This window comes from Astatotilapia calliptera, chromosome 8, assembly GCF_964374335.1.
Source record: "Astatotilapia calliptera chromosome 8, fAstCal68.1, whole genome shotgun sequence".
NCBI classification, from domain to species: Eukaryota; Metazoa; Chordata; class Actinopteri; order Cichliformes; family Cichlidae; genus Astatotilapia; species Astatotilapia calliptera.
Genome location: NC_137429.1, coordinates 30,238,551 through 30,257,933, shown reverse-complemented (window position 1 = coordinate 30,257,933; position 19,383 = coordinate 30,238,551). Strand labels below are relative to the sequence as shown.

At 44.4% G+C, this 19,383-nt stretch overlaps 1 protein-coding gene across 5 annotated transcripts in view; it reads left to right on the top strand.

Annotated features, from left to right (window-relative positions):
- The window catches only part of rbfox3a (RNA binding fox-1 homolog 3a), a 598,584-nt gene that overhangs the window by 530,101 nt on the left and 49,100 nt on the right, over positions 1 to 19,383 (top strand). For 3 of the 5 annotated variants that reach the window (XM_080305712.1, XM_080305711.1, XM_026177486.2), the window contains 3 exons: positions 10,984 to 11,037; positions 17,244 to 17,336; positions 18,800 to 18,860. In XM_080305712.1, coding sequence (XP_080161838.1) covers positions 10,984 to 11,037; positions 17,244 to 17,336; positions 18,800 to 18,860 — 208 coding nt within the window. The remainder of the gene's footprint in view (positions 1 to 10,983; positions 11,038 to 17,243; positions 17,337 to 18,799; positions 18,861 to 19,383) is intronic. The other 2 variants (XM_080305713.1, XM_080305714.1) reach the window with 2 other exon arrangements.

The window sequence follows — 19,383 nt, the reverse complement described above, 5'->3', positions numbered from 1 at the left end:
TGCAAAGAAAAGTGTCTAATGCAGTGTAAAGCACCCCTCCACTGGAGTAGAGAAATCTGGAGTAGCAAATTACGTTTCTCCATCTGGGTTTGGCATTGCCAGGAGAACTGTCTGATTTATCTGCCAAGTGTACATTTTGGTGGAGGGGGGTTATGGTGTGGGGCTGTTGTACAGGAATTGAGCTCAGCTCCTAGTTCTGGTGGAAGGAACTCCTAATTCTTCTGCATACCACAACAAGAGACTGTGGAGACTGTGAGCCAAGCCTTCCTAGAAGAGTTGAAGCATTTATAGCTGCAAAGGGTGGTCTAACGTCACATTAAACCCTATAGAATGGGATGTAACTCAAGTTCCGGTTCAGAGCAAGGATGCGCGCTGGACGGACCAATCAGTGGCCGCGTTACAGGATGCACTCGATGACGCAGACTGGGACATGTTCAGAAGCAGCTCCGATGATGACGTCAATGTGTTTACGGAAGCGGTTGTGGGATTCATCGGGAACCTAGCGGATGATACCGCGGAGAAAAAGACTATCAGAACCACACCCAGTTTCACACCTTGGCTCAGGCGATTAGAGGATCATCAGGGGGTCTGTCCCTCTGTGAGGGGATACTCCCACTAGGTTTAAATCTGGGACTCCCCACCATTTGACCTTAGAACTGAAGAAGCTTCTCGGATGAGAGGTGAAACGTCTTCAAGCAACTTAAAGAAGTCCAGACGCTTTTCTTTGAAAGCTCCTTTGACTATCAGAACGTTTCCCAACCAGAAGCCGTGGGTGGATAAAACCATCCGCGATGCTCTGAGATCCCGCACCGCTGCCTACAACACCGGACTCGCGACGGGGGACATGGACCCGTACAAAGCCGCGTCATATGACGTGCGGAAGGCATGAAAGAGGTGAAGCAGCAGTACGGGAAGAAACTAGAGTCACAACTCCAACAGAGTGACTCTAGGAGCCTGTGGCGGGGACTAAAGACAATAACGGATTATATAGGGAGTGCAGAATTATTAGGCAAGTTGTATTTTTGAGGAATAATTTTATTATTGAACAACAACCATGTTCTCAATGAACCCAAAAAACTCATTAATATCAAAGCTGAATGTTTTTGGAAGTAGTTTTTAGTTTGTTTTTAGTTTTAGCTATTTTAGGGGGATATCTGTGTGTGCAGGTGACTATTACTGTGCATAATTATTAGGCAACTTAACAAAAAACAAATATATACCCATTTCAATTATTTATTTTTACCAGTGACACCAATATAACATCTCCACATTCACAAATATACATTTCTGACATTCAAAAACAAAACAAAAACAAATCAGCGACCAATATAGCCACCTTTCTTTGCAAGGACACTCAAAAGCCTGCCATCCATGGATTCTGTCAGTGTTTTGATCTGTTCACCATCAACATTGCGTGCAGCAGCAACCACAGCCTCCCAGACACTGTTCAGAGAGGTGTACTGTTTTCCCTCCTTGTAAATCTCACATTTGATGATGGACCACAGGTTCTCAATGGGGTTCAGATCAGGTGAACAAGGAGGCCATGTCATTAGTTTTTCTTCTTTTATACCCTTTCTTGCAGCCACGCTGTGGAGTACTTGGACGCGTGTGATGGAGCATTGTCCTGCATGAAAATCATGTTTTTCTTGAAGGATGCAGACTTCTTCCTGTACCACTGCTTGAAGAAGGTGTCTTCCAGAAACTGGCAGTAGGACTGGGAGTTGAGCTTGACTCCATCCTCAACCCGAAAAGGCCCCACAAGCTCATCTTTGATGATACCAGCCCAAACCAGTACTCCACCTCCACCTTGCTGGCGTCTGAGTGGGACTGGAGCTCTCTGCCCTTTACCAATCCAGCCACGGGCCCATCCATCTGGCCCATCAAGACTCACTCTCATTTCATCAGTCCATAAAACCTTAGAAAAACCAGTCTTGAGATATTTCTTGGCCCAGTCTTGACGTTTCAGCTTGTGTGTCTTGTTCAGTGGTGGTCGTCTTTCAGCCTTTCTTACCTTGGCCATGTCTCTGAGTATTGCACACCTTGTGCTTTTGGGCACTCCAGTGATGTTGCAGCTCTGAAATATGGCCAAACTGGTGGCAAGTGGCATCTTGGCAGCTGCACGCTTGACTTTTCTCAGTTCATGGGCAGTTATTTTGCGCCTTGGTTTTTCCACACGCTTCTTGCGACCCTGTTGACTATTTTGAATGAAACGCTTGATTGTTCGATGATCACGCTTCAGAAGCTTTGCAATTTTGAGACTGCTGCATCCCTCTGCAAGATATCTCACTATTTTTGACTTTTCTGAGCCTGTCAAGTCCTTCTTTTGACCCATTTTGCCAAAGGAAAGGACGTTGCCTAATAATTATGCACACCTGATATAGGGTGTTGATGTCATTAGACCACACCCCTTCTCATTACAGAGATGCACATCACGTAATATGCTTAATTGGTAGTAGGCTTTCGAGCCTATACAGCTTGGAGTAAGACAACATGCATGAAGAGGATGAAGTGGACAAAATACTCATTTGCCTAATAATTCTGCACTCCCTGTATAGCACCAACGAACGCGGCCGTGACTCTGGCAGACGAGCTGAACACTTTCTATGCTCGCTTCGAGGCTGCAGCTAAGGACTCCAACGATGCTAGTGTTAGCGGCGCTAACGGCTGCAGACAGGAAGATACTGCCAGCACCGGAAACGTGCTCGTCATCTCCGAGCATGACGTGAGGAGAGCCTTCAAGGGAGTGAACACCAGGAAAGCAGCAGGACCAGACGGCATCTCAGGTCGTATCCTCAGAGACTGCACATACCAGCTAGCTCCTGTGTTCACTGAGATATTCAACATCTCTTTATCTCAGTCGGTGATCCCCACATGCTTCAAGGAGTCCATCATTGTTCCTGTCCCGAAGAAACCCCACCCTGCTTCTCTCAATGACTATCGCCCTGTAGCCCTCACGTCAGTAGTGATGAAGTGCTTTGAACGCCTGGTCAGAGACTTCATCATTTCTTCACTACCAGACACACTGGACCCACTACAGTTCGCTTACCGTCCAAATCGTTCCACAGACGATGCCATCTCTCATCTCCTCCACACATCACTCACTCACTTGGACACTAGAAGGGGGAATTATGTTAAAATGCTCTTCATAGACTACAGCTCTGCATTTAATACCATAATTCCCTCCACACTCACCACCAAGCTGGAGCATCTGGGACTCAGCTCATCTATGTGTCAGTGGATCTCCAACTTCCTAACTGGCAGACCACAGGCAGTAAGGATGGGCGGACATGTCTCAGCCTCCACCACTCTCAGCACTGGAGCCCCCCAGGGGTGTGTTCTGAGCCCCCTGCTGTACTCTTTGTACACATATGACTGTGTGGCCACTACCAGCTCCACCACCATCATCAAGTTTGCTGACGACACCGTCGTGGTGGGCCTGATCTCTGATAACAACGAGACGGCCTACCTGAAGGAGATTAGGAATCTGGAGAACTGGTGCCAGAGGAACAACCTCCTTCTAAACGTCAGTAAGACAAAGGAGCTGATAGTGAACTTCAGCACTAAGCAGGAGAGGAACTACCAGACCCCCGTCATCAACGAGTGCCCAGTGGAGAGAGTGGACAGCTTCAAATACCTCGGAGTTCACATCACGCAGGACCTGTCATGGTCCTGTCACATCAACACCGTGGTGAAAAAGGCCCGTCAGCGTCTCTACCACCTCAGACGCTTGAGAGACTTCCAACTGCCCTCCAAGGTGCTCAGGAACTTTTACTCCTGCACCATAGAGAGCATCCTGACGGGAAACATCTTAACCTGGTTCGGGAACAGCACCATGCAGGACAGACGAGCTCTACAGAGGGTTGTGCGGTCAGCTGAGCGCACCATCCGCTCCGAGCTCCCTGACCTGCACTCAATCTACAGCAGGCGGTGCTGGACCAAGGCCAGGAAGATGGTGAAGGACCTCAGCCATCCCAACAACAGACTGTTCTCTCTGTTGAGGTCAGGAAAGCGATTCCGCTCCCTGAAGACCAACACAGAGAGACTGAGGAGGAGCTTCTTCCCGCAGGCGATACGGTCTCTCAATCACACCACCACACAGTACTGACCCACACATATGGTTCTTACACACACACTGGACATTCTGGACATTTGTTTACACTTTAAGCATATTTGCATTGCACAAGACACTTAAATATGTGGATTGCACAACACTGGACATTATATTTCTTCATTTCCACTTAATACTGTACAGCTGCTGTTATTGTTCTATATTTCTTCATATATTCTTATATATTTTCTATATTGTGTATTTGTGTATTGTGTATTTTGTTGTACAGTTATTTTATTTTTATCTTTATTTTTTATATTTTATTTTATTCCTTCCTAGTTAAATTTACCCTTCATTTTAATTTTCATATTTATGTCCTATCCTATTCATAGTCTTTTGTTTTATCTCACGAGCAGTTGTGTAAGCATTTCACTGCATATCATACTGTGTATGACTGTGTATGTGACAAATAAAATTTGAATTTGAAGTTCATATGCATGTGAAGATGACTGAATACTTTTGGAAATATAATGTAAGTCATCATAAATTCATCATGACATCAATAAGGTTAAACAGAGTGGTTCAGGTCCTATTTATCACTTTGATAACCCTGTATCTTCCTCAGTCCCTCTCTCATGTAGACTGACAGAAGTTTCATCTTTCATCTTTATTTTCTCACTCTGGGGAGGCCTAGCCAACTATTTTTATGCAGACAACAACCCAAATTTACATGTACTAAAAATAATTAATGTCAGCTCGCTTAAACCACTGTTGGAGTGTCTAAAGGATACTAAGACTGTCACGGATTGCCGGGGCAAGCCGTGTGGAATGTAGGAAGGACCCAAAAGTGTGCCAATGGCGGCTGAACCGCGAAAAGCCCCTTGAGGTGATATTAGACTTTCTCCCTGCATGGAGTGAATGAGTGAAACCGGGGATACTGGAGCCGGAGCTACTGGGGCCTGCGCTACAGGCGGCACTGGAGCTACTGGGGCCTGCGCTACAGGCGGCACTGGAAGGGACACGGGTGGCTCTGGGGCCTGCGCTACAGGTGGCACTGGAAGGGACACGGGTGGCTCTGGGGCCTGAACTGGAAGGGACACGGGTGGCTCTGGGGCCTGAACTGAAAGGGACACGGGTGGCTCTGGAGCCTGAACTGAAAGAGACACGGGAGACTGAACTGAAAGGGACACGGGAGACTGAGCTGAGGGGGACACGGGAGACTGAGCTGAGGGGGACACGGGAGACTGAGCTGAGGGGGACACGGGAGACTGAGCTGAGGGGGACACTGGAAACTGAGCTGAGGGTGGCTGCGAGGGAGCTAACTGAGCTGAGGGTGGCTGCGAGGGAGCTAACTGAGCTGAGGGTGGCTGCGAGGGAGCTAACTGAGCTGAGGGTGGCTGCGAGGGAGCTAACTGAACTGAGGGTAGCTGCGGGGGAGCTAACTGAGCTGGGAGTAGCTGCACAGGCGATATGCAGCTCGCGTTGACATCCGCCACACAAAACACAGCCCCTGAATGAACAGTCACGTTGTCTGGAAAAGACACAGAGTCCTCACTCACCACAGCCGGTAAATTAGAAGTCCGAACGTCCGGCTGTGGGGTGGCGCGTCGGCGGCGCGATCGGCGTTTCCTCCCCGCAGACGGCTCCGACGGGCCGGGCAAGATCACATCCGGCGAGTCGGGCAGCGAGGCAGGAGTGGCTGAGAGAAGGTGAGGTGTGTGCTGGAGAAAAGCCTGCATGGTCGGAGGAAGCGATTTTAGAAGCCATGGCAGGCCGGAAAAGAGCCGTTGTAGCCGGCTTTCGACGGTGCGGCGAAGCTCCTCTGGAGGGTTTTCAAGCCACAGCCCGAGGAGAATCTCCACGTTATATGTAACGTCGTCCTGGAGCTCCTCGGACGGATTTACTGCTGCTGGGTCCATGGTGGCTGGTTCGTACTGTCACGGATTGCCGGGGCAAGCCGTGTGGAATGTAGGAAGGACCCAAAAGGCAGCAGCTCTGGTGCAGGTGAGTGTTTATTAACAGGGGTGGGTAAGTACAAACAGCGGTGGCGACAAAACATGAAACTGGAAACCTAAACTGGGTAAACTAATAAGACAAACCAGAACGAGGATGCAGGGAGGTCCGGAGAAATACATATGGGAAGACGCAGGGAGACCAAGGGGAAACAACACAGACGAACCAGCAATTACTAAGACAGAAAATACAACTTAAATACACTCAGAGAACACAGGGAGATTACACACAGGTGGGAAACACAGCTGGGAGTGATTAACATAACGAGACTAGGGAGGCAAACTGAAAACACTCACATAAGACGCAGACCTTCACAATAAAACAGGAACACACGGGCAGAACAGAGTGAACACTAAACAAAGGAAGAACAGAACCAAAATCGAAGAGAAAACAAAAAATGCTGGGTCAAAAGGACCCAGGATCATGACAAAGACTGTGTATTCAGGTCCAGTGGTGTCTGTGTCAATCCTCTATTTGACCTGGCTCCTACTGTTAAACCCACAGTAACTCACATTTGTGACTGTGATTTTATACTAGATAAGCAGATACATTCTGTAATTAAGTAAGCGTCTCTTTGCGTCTGGAATACTGGAATGCACTTCATGTTGGCCTTAGCAACTATTTCCTTGCTCGCATGCAATTGGTCCAAAATACTACTGCTGGCCTTTTAAATGGTACTTGCAAACATGAGCACATTGCCTCTCCTAGCCTCCTCCTTCTTTCAGGATCCCTTTTAAGATTTTATTATTTATTTTAAAATCTCTTAATGGATGAGTACCACGCTATATATCTTCCTGACTCCATACGATCCACGGACCAGCTGTTCCTGGCAGTCCCAAAACCTTAACTAAAAAGCAGAGACAGTTGATCTTTTTTAGCTATAGCCCCTAAACGTTGGAGTTACCTTCCTCCCCATGTTAAGACAGCCCCCTTGTGGCCTATTTTTAAATCTTAGGAACGAGTGGTGTGATCTTACCTTGTGTCTGTGAAGGTTCTCAGTCATCCAGGTCATCGTAGTCAAAGGAGCTTGCAAAGAAAAGCGTCTTGACTTCTTTAAGTTGCTTGAAGACGTTTCACCTCTCATCCGAGAAGCTTCTTCAGTTCTAAGGTCAAATGGTGGAGAGTCCCAGATATAAACCTAGTGGGAGAAGCCATCTATGTCCACTGTGAGCGACCATCTTTGAACAGAGGCGGGGGTTTACGACGCCAACTCTCTGCCATCTATAATCCAGTTTTGAGATCCCTTCCCAGACGCCTTAACGCCCACTCACATGCTGGGCCATCTGACCTCAGGAATTCGCATGATAAGGTGGGGCCAGGTTTCACAATGAACACACCCGAAACTCTGGCTGATTGGGACCCACGCCCAGTTTCCCACCTTGGCTCAGGCGATTAGAGGATCATCAGGGGGTCCTTTGGTCCCTCTGTGGGGGGTTACTCCCACTAGGTTTACAGTGGGGCAAAAAAGTATTTAGTCAGCCACCGATTGTGCAAGTTCCCCCACTTAAAATGATGACAGAGGTCAGTAATTTGCACCAGAGGTACACTTCAACTATGAGAGACAGAATGTGAAAAAAAAATCCATGAATTCACATGGTAGGATTTGTAAAGAATTTATTCGTAAATTAGGGTGGAAAATAAGTATTTGGTCACCTCAAACAAGGAAAATCTCTGGCTCTCACAGACCTGTAACGTCTTCTGTAAGAAGCTTTTCTGTCCCCCACTCGTTACCTGTATGAATGGCACCTGCTTGAACTCATCATCTGTATAAAAGACACCTGTCCACAGCCTCAAACAGTCAGACTCCAAACTCCGCCATGGCCAAGACCAAAGAGCTTCGAAGGACACCAGGAAAAGTATTGTAGACCTGCACCAGACTGGGAAGAGTGAATCTACAATAGGCAAGCAGCTTGGTGTGAAAAAATCAACTGTGGGAGCAATCATCAGAAAATGGAAGACATACAAGACCACTGATAATCTCCCTCCATCTGGGGCTCCACGCAAGATCTCATCCCGTGGGGTCAAAATGATCATGAGAACGGTGAGCAAAGATCCCAGAACCACACGGGGGGACCTGGTGAATGACCTGCAGAGAGCTGGGACCAAAGTAACAAAGGTCACCATCAGTAACACACTACAACGGCAGGGAATCAAATCCCGCAGTGCCAGATGTGTTCCGCTGCTTAAGCCAGTGCATGTCCAGGCCCGTCTGAAGTTTGCCAGAGAGCACATGGATGATACAGCAGAGGATTGGGAGAATGTCATGTGGTCAGATGAAACCAAAGTAGAACTTTTTGGTATAAACTCAACTCGTCGTGTTTGGAGGAAGAAGAATACTGAGTTGCATCCCAAGAACACCATACCTACTGTGAAGCATGGAGGTGGAAACATCATGCTATGGGGCTGTTTTTCTGCCAAGGGGACAGGACGACTGATCCGTGTTAAGGACAGAATGAATGGGGCCATGTATCGTGAGATTTTGAGCCGAAAACTCCTTCCATCAGTGAGAACTTTGAAGATGAAACGAGGCTGGGTCTTCCAACATGACAATGATCCAAAACACACCGCCCGGGCAACAAAGGAGTGGCTCCGTAAGAAGCATTTGAAAGTCCTGGAGTGGCCTAGCCAGTCTCCAGACCTCAACCCCATAGAAAATCTGTGGCGGGAGTTGAAAGTCCGTGTTGCTCGGCGACAGCCCCAAAACATCACTGCTCTCGAGAAGATCTGCATGGAGGAATGGGCCAAAATACCAGCTACTGTGTGTGCAAACCTGGTAAAGACCTATAGTAAACGTTTGACCTCTGTTATTGCCAACAAAGGTTATGTTACAAAGTATTGAGTTGTATTTTTGTTATTGACCAAATACTTATTTTCCACCCTGATTTACCAATAAATTCTTTACAAATCCTACCATGTGGATTCATGGATTTTTTTTTTCACATTCTTTCTCTCACAGTTGAAGTGTACCTCTGGTGCAAATTACTGACCTCTGTCATCATTTTAGGTGGGGAACTTGCACAATCGGTGGCTGAGTAAATACTTTTTTGCCCCACTGTATATCTGGGACTCTCCACCATTTGACCTTAGAACTGAAGAAGCTTCTCGGATGAGAGGTGAAACGTCTTCAAGCAACTTAAAGAAGTCCAGACGCTTTTCTTTGCAAGCTCCTTTGACGATCTTACCTTGTATTTATTATTGTTTGTGTTGCTTTGTCTTGTGTTCTTTTGGTGATTTGTACAGTATTTTGTCCACTGTTGTTTTTAAAAAGTTCTTTAGAATTCTATTGTATTGGATGGTTCCATAAATCAGCCCCAAATACTTTACAGTTCAAATTAATTGCATGTTTTCCTAACTCGCTTTTGTATAACCTAGCCAAGAATAGCTCAAATTACAGTTGTTCCTGCTGCAGATACTGGTGTGTTTACATGTTTAGTGTATTTATATTTTTGACAGTCTCACACTCACCACAGACATCAGTCTGTCGGAGTGTGTAGCACTCAGTTCACAGCAATTAGCCAAATAAAATGAAACATGGAGCTAATTAAAACTATTACTTAGATCTAAAGATAGCCCACATAGCAGACAGGTCTGACCCGAACCTGGTGTCAAGCCTGCACTGCTGGCTGACTTCTGGCATGGGTAAGTGATATGTCATCCAGATATGGGCCAGGCCTGGCGTAGATGACACTGTTTATGTGATGGCATGCCACATCTGGCCTGATTATGGTTGGTTGATGTGGCCCAGGCTCATAGCATTCTGACTGACTGGTGTCATGGCAGGGTGTATGTCACCCAGATGTGGGCCAGGTCTGGCAATGATGGCACTATTTATGTTCCTATTTTCCTATTTTAGTAAGAAGACCCAAATGCCATGTTGCAATACTATACTGCTATGGTAGCCAACGTTTCAAATGCAGGTTTATCAGGTTTGTGAGTGTACACTTTATCCAAAACCTAGCGAGGGTTTACTCATGTTTACTACTGGGTAGCTGTAGCTCAGGAGGTAGAGCAGGTCACCGACTGATTGGATGGTTAGTGGTTCGATCCCTGGCTCCTCCAGTCTGCATGTCAAGAGTATGAATGTGTATGAATGTAGTCGTGAAGCACTCAGTTTAGAAAAAGTGTGTGTTTGGGTGAATGTGGCATGTTGTATAGAGCACTTTGAGTAATCTGTGAGAGTAGAAAAGCGCTATATAAGAATCAGTCCATTCACTGTCTGAACAGAGTTTTGTCATGTTGCTTTTGCACTATTATGTTCTGGCACATGTTGTTATTACATGGCTTGATTAAGGTACACATTAGGCTGACATCTGGGGCCAGAGCTGAAACTGTTCTGAGCCAGCACAGGGCTAGCAGTGTGTCTGCACCTGGCCTTGTGCTGGCCCATGTGTGGGTCACCACTGGCCACCAGATGTGGGCCACCAAAGGGCCATCATTCTTTGCGATATTTGGGCCATGTGTAAGCACATTGTGTGGGCCAGATCCATTTTGCTATGTGGGAAGCTGTAGAAGCCAAATGCATGATTAGGTGAGATCTGGCAGGCAGTTGCAGTGGTGGTATGCATACTAAGAAAACAAATAGCCATGATGGGGTGTTGCTACTCAACTGCCTACTACCTTCCCACGGTGCTCATTTTTCTCGAGTGCAGACATATTCACTCAAACCTCTTTATTACTATGATCAGCCAAACACATGATTAAACAGCACTAAGAGTGAATGGATAATTTCCTAATGCTACTATTGGTACAGACTACTTGTCTTTTTTTAAAGATGGTTTTAAAATACTTCATTTTCCAGCTGGAGAAAGCAGTAGGGGATTTTCCTAAACATAAATAAAGTATTTCTTGTGTTATAGTCTAATTATTTTCTCCGTCTTTCTTTCTCTGTCTTTATGCCCCACCCACCTTCTTCCCTTCTTCAGCAATTTGGAAAGATTTTAGACGTGGAGATTATTTTTAATGAACGAGGCTCCAAGGTAAGTGCAATGTAATAAAACGTTCACGAACACACCTCAAACAAACATAAAATGTTCCTGCTGATTGTATTTGTCCCGTTTCCTGTGTTTCTCTTGCAGTCCTTCACTTCTCTCATTGTCATCACAGCTCATTCCTGCTGCCTAACAGTAATTACTGTCCTATCAGTGACATGTTCCTCCGGGCGGCTTCGGCACTTTACTTACCTGCTGTACATTTGGACAAACAATGAATCTTTGCTATTTTTTAAGATGACAGTAGGATTCTAGTATTCTTCGTGTCATGGCAGAACTGGACTGGTAATCTTGTATACTGCGCATTTGCCCAGTATGCTGACGCATTTGTTAGCCGATGGGTTAATATGATTTTTTATTCTTTTCTCGATTTAATTGTACAGACTACAGACCAGTCACTGCACACTGAAAGCAGCCTATTAGCCCATATGTATTCCTAACACTGGATTGTCCAACCCAACCTCCTCCCATACTTCCCCTGTGTGCTCGTGCACCTTGTTGAACAGAATTTAATGTACCAGCACCAGTTGTGGAGAAGTGCAGGATCGTCCCAATAAGCAAGTGAGGAAGAGACCACTTGAAGCAATTTTTATTCTTAACCTGTTTGGTTTGCTGCTAATCACAAACAAGCACAAGCATGTGTTTTGGACTTTTAACTGTATTTTCAAGTTTTACAGCTTTTCCTACTGATAAAAACCTCCCATGACCATTCATACTACACACAGTAATTAGGCAATAAACAATTAACTTGTTGGAACCCAATGCCACCGATAGCGAGGCGAAAGCGAGAACATGTGGTTTAACAGGATGAACCATCAGATCTGTTATTCCAATATAGAAGTGTGATATCCACAGAAGCATCAGAATCTCAGCTAAAAGCCCACAAAACCATGTCAACAACCACCAAACAGCTAAAACAGCAAATGATTAAAGAGCAGGTACAGATTCCGCAAGGAGATGTAAACACAAAGCGCGGCAAAACACATATGGACATGCAGTCAGGTGCTGACATTTTACTGATTCTGAAACTGCAGGTTTCACTGAACCAGCAGCAAAGAAGATCAAAACTACACTTCATCTTTGAGTAACATTGTAATGAATTCATTCTTACTTTTGCTTTCTTCCTTTCCCCTCAATAAATTCCTGCACAGCTCTATCTCTCAGTTTAATTCCCGCCAAAAATCTTTATTTTCTGCATTATTTGCTTGCTTAATACACCCCAATCCACTGCTGTGTGCAGTGTTGTCAGTCGCTCTTTTTGTCCCCCAGAAATTACATCTGACAAGAAAGACTCATTTCTGTTATTAAACACCAAAGAAATTTCAACTTTTGCAAATTATGCCAAATTAAAAAACACTTAGCTCTGTCTCTAATAAAAACTCTGTAACTTTGTGCAAAAACAGAAAAGTTTCTGTTGAAATGTCTCTTTTTTTTACAACTACAAAAAAAATAAAAATAAAAACAAAAAACTGTATAGTTCCGCGTAATGAGCTACCAAAACTTTTTCTGTAATTTTACACATTTATTTTGTTAAAGTTCAAAGAGTTCTTTGTCATAGCAAATTTTCCTTCATCATGTAGAAAAACTGTTAAATATGTATCTTTTTTGCACTGACAGAAAAAGATCAAAGGGGCTAAATGTGACTCGCAATGTAAAATGAGTTTGACACCCCTGGTCTAAACCTAAAGGTGGAGCTACAGGTTCACTTCGGTTTTATTTATGTTGCACTTTTTGACAACAAAAGTTTTCTCAAGGTGCTTTTGATTGCAAGAGAAAGATCCTACACTATTGGAGAGAGAATCTCAATTATCATTGGAACACCTATGAGCAAGTACAATTTCAAGTACCATTGATCGGTTTGTCTTGTAGCCAGACTGACACAAAAATCGGGGCTCTGTTGAGCCAAGCATTCCTTTAATGTGGTGGTATGGTACAAGGTGTTCGCAGGCCCGCCGAGAGATATAATCTCTCCGGCATGTCCTGGGTCTGCCCCGGGGCCTCCCCCCAGTGAGACTTGCCCTGAACACCTTACACGAGAGGTGCCCAGGAGGCATCCCTGTCACATGAGAGATTCACTTTTACACTCAGCTCTCTCTACAACACGACGGACATCACTGCAGCCACAGCACCAATCTGTCTATCAATCTCCTGTTCTCCTGTTACTTGTGAACAAGACCCCAAGATCCTTAAACTCCTCCACTTGGAGCAGGAACTTGTCCCCGACCTGAAGTGGGCACTCCACCCTTTTCCAGCTGAGGACCATGGCCTCAGAGTTGGAGGTGCTGATTCTCATTCCTACTGCTTCACAGTCGGCTGTGAATGGCCATCGCCTGATGAAGCCAACAGAATCATATCGTCTGCAAAAAGCAGAGATGAGATTCTGAAACCACCCAAGTGGAAGCCTTTCTTGGCTACACCTAGAAATTCTGTCCATAAAAGTTATGAACACAATCGGTGACAAAGGGCAGCCCTGGAAGAGTTCATCACCCACTGGAAATGGCTCCGATTTATTGCCGGCTATGTGGACTAAGCTCTTGCAATGGTTGTATAAGGATTGAATGGCCCATAACAATGGGACAGACACCCCATACTGTCAAAGCTCCTCCTACAGGACACTCCGAGGGGCATGGTTGAATGCATTTTGAAAGTCCACAAAATGGTAAATGGTAAATGGCCTGTATTTATATAGCGCTTTACTAGTCCCTAAGGACCCCAAAGCGCTTTACATATCCAGTCATCCACCCATTCACGCACACATTCACACACAAAACACATGTAGACTGGTTGGGAAAACTTCCTTGCACCCCCAAGTGTCCTTGAGAGGATAAAGAGCTCTACCAGTATTACATGACAAGGATGAAAACCGCATTGTTCTTCCTGTATCCAAGGTTCAATTAACGGACAGACACTCCTTTCCTGCATCCTGGCATAGACTTTCCCAGGGAGGCTGAGGAGTGTGATCCCCCTGTAGTTGGCACACACCCAGAGGTTCCACCCCTCATCTCCACTCAACATTGTAGAGGCATGTCAATTAAAACAGCCGTACAACATCCAGGGCCTTCAGGAATTTAGGTCACTGACTCACTCCTCACACCTCACTGTATGTTTAGGCACACCAGGTCTGTCCAGCATCTTCTTCTGCCACCTGATCCAACTCCCCACCAGGTGGCGATCAGTTGACAACTCAGCCCCTTTCTTTACCTGAGTGTCCAAAACATATGGCCCCAGATCTGTTGATACAATTACAAAACTGACCATTAACCCGCGGCCTAGAGCAGCGGTCCCCAACCTTTTTTGCGCCACGGACCGGTTTATGGCCGACAATATTTTCAGGGACCGGCCTTTAAGGTGTCGCGGATAAATACAACAAAATAAAACTAGTACCGGTACCGAAAAAAAGAAGATTTATTCATAACACACGTGAAAAGACCCAGGAAAACCGAGTTAACGATAAAAACGATAACAAAATAATGCTGAAAACTGATAAAAAACCCTGAAAACTATACATTTCACACCTGAGCCTCAACTCTCGCGGCCCGGTACCAAACGACTCACGGACCGGTACCGGTCCGAAGCCCGGGGGTTGGGGACCGCTGGCCTAGAGTGTCCTGTTGCCACATGTAACCCTCATGCTCAAACATGGTGTTTGTGATGGACAAACTGTGGTTTGTGCAGAAGTAACAAAACACCGCTCAGGTTCAGATCTGGCAGGCCGATTGTCCCAGTCATGTCCCTCCAGGACTCACTGTTATTGCCCACATGAGCTTTGAACTCTCACAGTGGGATAACAGACTCCTCATGTTCAGCCTCCAGCACCCTGCCGAGGGACTCCAAGAAGGACGGGTACTCTGAACCATCATTCGCTGATAAGCACAGACGACCGTCATAACCCGTTCCCCAACCCAAAGGCGCAGAGAAATAACCCTCTCTTCTACCAGGAAGATTTGAATTGCTCTTTTCTTCTTCACAAACAAAATTTAAATGTTTCTGAGTTAACTTCACTAATTAGTTCCACTAATCCATCAACATGTCTTTTAGACCCCAATCCTGCCAGATTGCTCAAAGAAGTCCTGCCGTTACTGGCAGCATTGAAACCTTTACTCAAAAAGCATCTCTAGACCCAGCAGTCTTAGCTAATTATAGGCCAATCTCCAACCTTCCTTTCATATCAAACATCCTTGAAAGAGTAGTTGTCAAACAGCTAACAGATCATCTGCAGAGGCTTATTTGAAGAGTTTCAGTCAGGTTTCAGAGCTCATCACAGCACAGAAACAGCTTTAGTGAAGGTTACAAATGATCTTCTTATGACCTCTGACAGTGGACTCATCTCTGTGCTTGTCCTGCTAGACCTCAGTGCAGCGTTCGATACTGTTGTCTATATTTTATTTCTGCAATTATAGCACGCTGTAGGTATTACAGGTACTGTGTCGTGGTGGTTTGAATCATATCTGTCTAATAGACATCAGTTGATCCAAAATGTTACAGAAAGAATACTGACAGCATATTTCTCCTATACTGACGTATCTTCATTGGCTCACTTATAAATCCAGAATTGAATTTAAAATTCTTCTCATCGCATTGACCTCATAATAACATATCACCCGAACAGAGCACTTCGCTTCAGACTGTGGTCTTATTTGTGGTTCCAGGAGTGTTTAAAAGTAGAACGGGAGGCAGAGCCTTCAGTTTTCAGTGTCACAGTACTGTGTCTGTGACCCAGTGTTGTGTTTTTTGATTAATTTATATTCTTTGATTTAGATTTAGATTTGATTCATGGGTTTGGTTCTTATTGTTCTTCGTGTATGTTAGCTTCTAGTCTTTAGCTTTCTGTTACTATGCCTTTCCATGTTGCACGTTTTATGTCCCGTCACGCTTGTCTCCATGTGTCCCCAGTCTGTCATGTCTCCATGTCTCAATGTCACGTCTGCGTCTTTATGCTTTCTCATGTTTCCTGGTTTACTTTGACAGTCTGGCTCCATACTCACTGTTTTCACTTTTGCTTCCCCTCCTTCTCGTTATGTGTGATTACCAGCTGTGCTCTTCACCTGTGTCTCATTCCCTCATTACTCCCTTGTGTATTTAAGCCCTGTGTTTTCCTCTGCCTGTTGTCGCATCATTACCTCACAGTGCTCCTGTTTTCCATTGTTGTTTCTCGTCAACTCCTAATCTCTAGTTTCTTTGTTTCTAGTTTCCTGGGTTCTTGGTTTCCTAGTTTCTAGGTGTTATGCTTTGTTTCTTGTATTTAGTATTTGAGTTTTTCACAGCGCCATAAAGCTGCCTCCTTTAGTTCATCCCCACGTGTCTCGAGTCCTGCATTTGGGTCCTACATCCTGCCTGCCACAAGACTAAGCATGACACTGAGACCCCTGTTCTGTGATAGCAGCTCGCACTTTGGACATCTTCTCCACTTTTACGATTGGGTTTAAACCTTTCATTTTTGATAAAACTTTAGGTTAGGCCTTGATTAGGTGACCTTGAGCTCTCCTTTAGTTACACTGCATTAGGCCTATGCTGTTAGGGGCATCCTATGATGCACTGTTTCTTTTTAATTCATCATTTTACTCACTATGTGCTTACACATCACTCTGAATGTAATCATTAGTTATTATTAATCTCTGGCTCTTTTCCACACCATGTTTTGGTTCTGTCTTTCTCCCCTCACAACCAAGCAGTCGTGCCAGATGGCCGCCCCTCCCTGACTCTGGTTCTGCTGGAGGTTTCTTCCTGTGCAAAGGGAGTTTTTCCTTCTCACTGCCGCCAAAGCTCTTGCTCATGGGGGGTCGTATGATTGTTGGGGTTTTCTCTGTTTTATCTCTATTTGTGGACACCTCAAGGCAATGGTTGTGGTGATTTAACACTATATAAATAAAACTGAAATGAAGTGAACAGAACTATGCGCACGTACGCGTGTACACACAAACACACACACACAACAACACACGTATATATAATGACATGAACATCTAAGTCCTGTGTTTCCACCTTTCTTCAGTGTGACTCCAGCTGTTTCCCATATTTGTGTGATCAGCGTGACATCTCTCTGGCTTTTCTGCATGATTCAGACCTGAAGCTCTCTCATCTGTCCTTTATGTCTTTTTCTTCTCTCTATCTTCCCCTGTTTGTTTCATCATCTTACTTCTGGACGTCCTTCTTTTGTTGCTTGATTTTTCAACCCCACCTCCTGGCCACTGCAGGGTTTTGGGTTTGTAACATTTGAAACCAGTGCAGATGCTGACCATGCACGGGAGAAACTAAATGGTACAATCGTAGAGGGACGAAAAATAGAGGTGCTTCCTGTCTCCCTTTACTCCTTTCCCCCTCTTCTGCTGTTCCCCTTCTCCTCCCCTTGAATCTCTTTCCCTTTTTCGCTTGCCTAATATTTCCTGACATACTCCCCACTTTCCTCACTTACTCCACCCCTTTCTTCTTTTCTTTCATCATTTCCTCCACCTCTCTCCCTGCCTGCTGCACCTTGAACGCTGCATGCTGAACCTGATCCGTAAGTGTGCGTGTGTGAGAAAGACACCGATTCAGCACTGTGGTAGTGTTTTTGATACATTTTGCCTCCTCTCACGTATACTTGTGCCTGTGCCATGTGCATGAGATGTTTTCTTTTTTTCTTTGTGTTATGTGTTTGTGTTTTATTTAAGTTAGAAATATGTATTTTACAGTATTTTCCCACTGCTAGTCCTTTGCTCCTTGTTAAAACTATTCTCCGGTAGTTCCTTATCCTTGGCACCTCAAGTTTAAGTTTCGCAGTCTTTTCACGCTTCATAATTTTCAGTTTTAAAATATTTAAGACTAATGTCTAAACGCGAAGTTCTTCTACTTTGAAAATACTGACTTGGAAAATCTGTCAATTTACATCCAGTTTGTCGCAAATACTTGTAACTGATATTCGGGCAGTTTCATGAAGGGTGTACGAGGGTGAGTTCAACTTGTTATGCTCTTAGATAGAAATGGGACCAGGTAAAAATAAATCACAGGTGATATTCAGGCTTTAATCTTGTTACCCGTCATTACAGTTTTTTCTGAACTAGAAGATACATAATGAAACAGCTAACAACCACAGATTAGTGTAATGTGTATAATGCCAGCCCTGAGTCATAAACATCCATTTTCCTCTTCAGAATCAGTTTTCAGGGCTGAACTTGTCCAGAATTACAGGTTTTGTTGTGTGGAGCAGCCTAATACTGTTGAGACAGTCAGATCAAATCAAATCAAATCAAATCAAATCACATCAGATGCATGTGATCAGTTGACAGGTTAGTGGGGATAGAACAGGGGACTAATTTCCGTATTCATAAGTGCGCTCTTCATTAACGCGAGTTATATCCTTCTGAAGGAATATAAGTCAGATGTTGTTTAGTATTACAAAGCAGTGGAATTAGCAGCATGCATATCAGAGAAACAGGAACACTAACATTATTATGGAAACTGCATTTTGAAACATAAATAACCCCAAAATATTTTAAAATATGACATTGAAACAACAATTTGTTTTATAAATTTTTCTCCCTGTTGTATTTTTTCTTTTTCTTTATCTGATGTTGAATGTTATGATTGATTCTTTCAATTAGACTGAGTGCATGTACCCTCACTTGTTGAATTGACAAAATACCAGCATTGCATGGAGAGTGGTTTTATTAGCAGTTATTAATTGCAAGCTCAGTTTTTGCTTTTTTGTGTATGTTTAATTTTGTATATCTTACACTGTCTTATTATACACCTTTTTTTTGTCTGCTGACAGGTGAACAATGCCACCGCCAGAGTAATGACGAACAAAAAGATGGCTAACCCTTACACAAACGGTAAAGTTTCCATTCATGTTTTTACCACTCTCATGTCTTCTTCTCCTGAGTTCTCTGCATTTTCTTCACTGTTTTTAACAAGAACCTTTTTGAGCTGTTTAAGAGGAGAAGTAAACAATTAGCCTTTCATAGACTAAGCTTGAGTGGAATGAAGGTTAAAAGATACAAATATGCACCAGATTGTGCCTTAATGCCAAACCAATTAACATTTAATTAATGAAACCAATATTTGTCAAGAGGCATTACATTTTGCATTAAACCAAACACAAATAGCAAACTGAAATCTAAAGCACGTATGGACGGTAAAAAGGTAAAAGAAAAGAGCAGCAAAGAGAAAGGGCCATCAGAGCTGAGAGGAGCGATTTCAAGTAGATGGAGAATGTGGTACACAGCATGATGCTGTGATAGATGACACAGTGAATGGATAAAGGAATAGAGCCAATAAAAAGAGCCAGGACTCATTCATAAACAGAGAGAGAAGGGCCTTTAGAGTACATGCTTCTCTCCTCCATCCCTTACACAC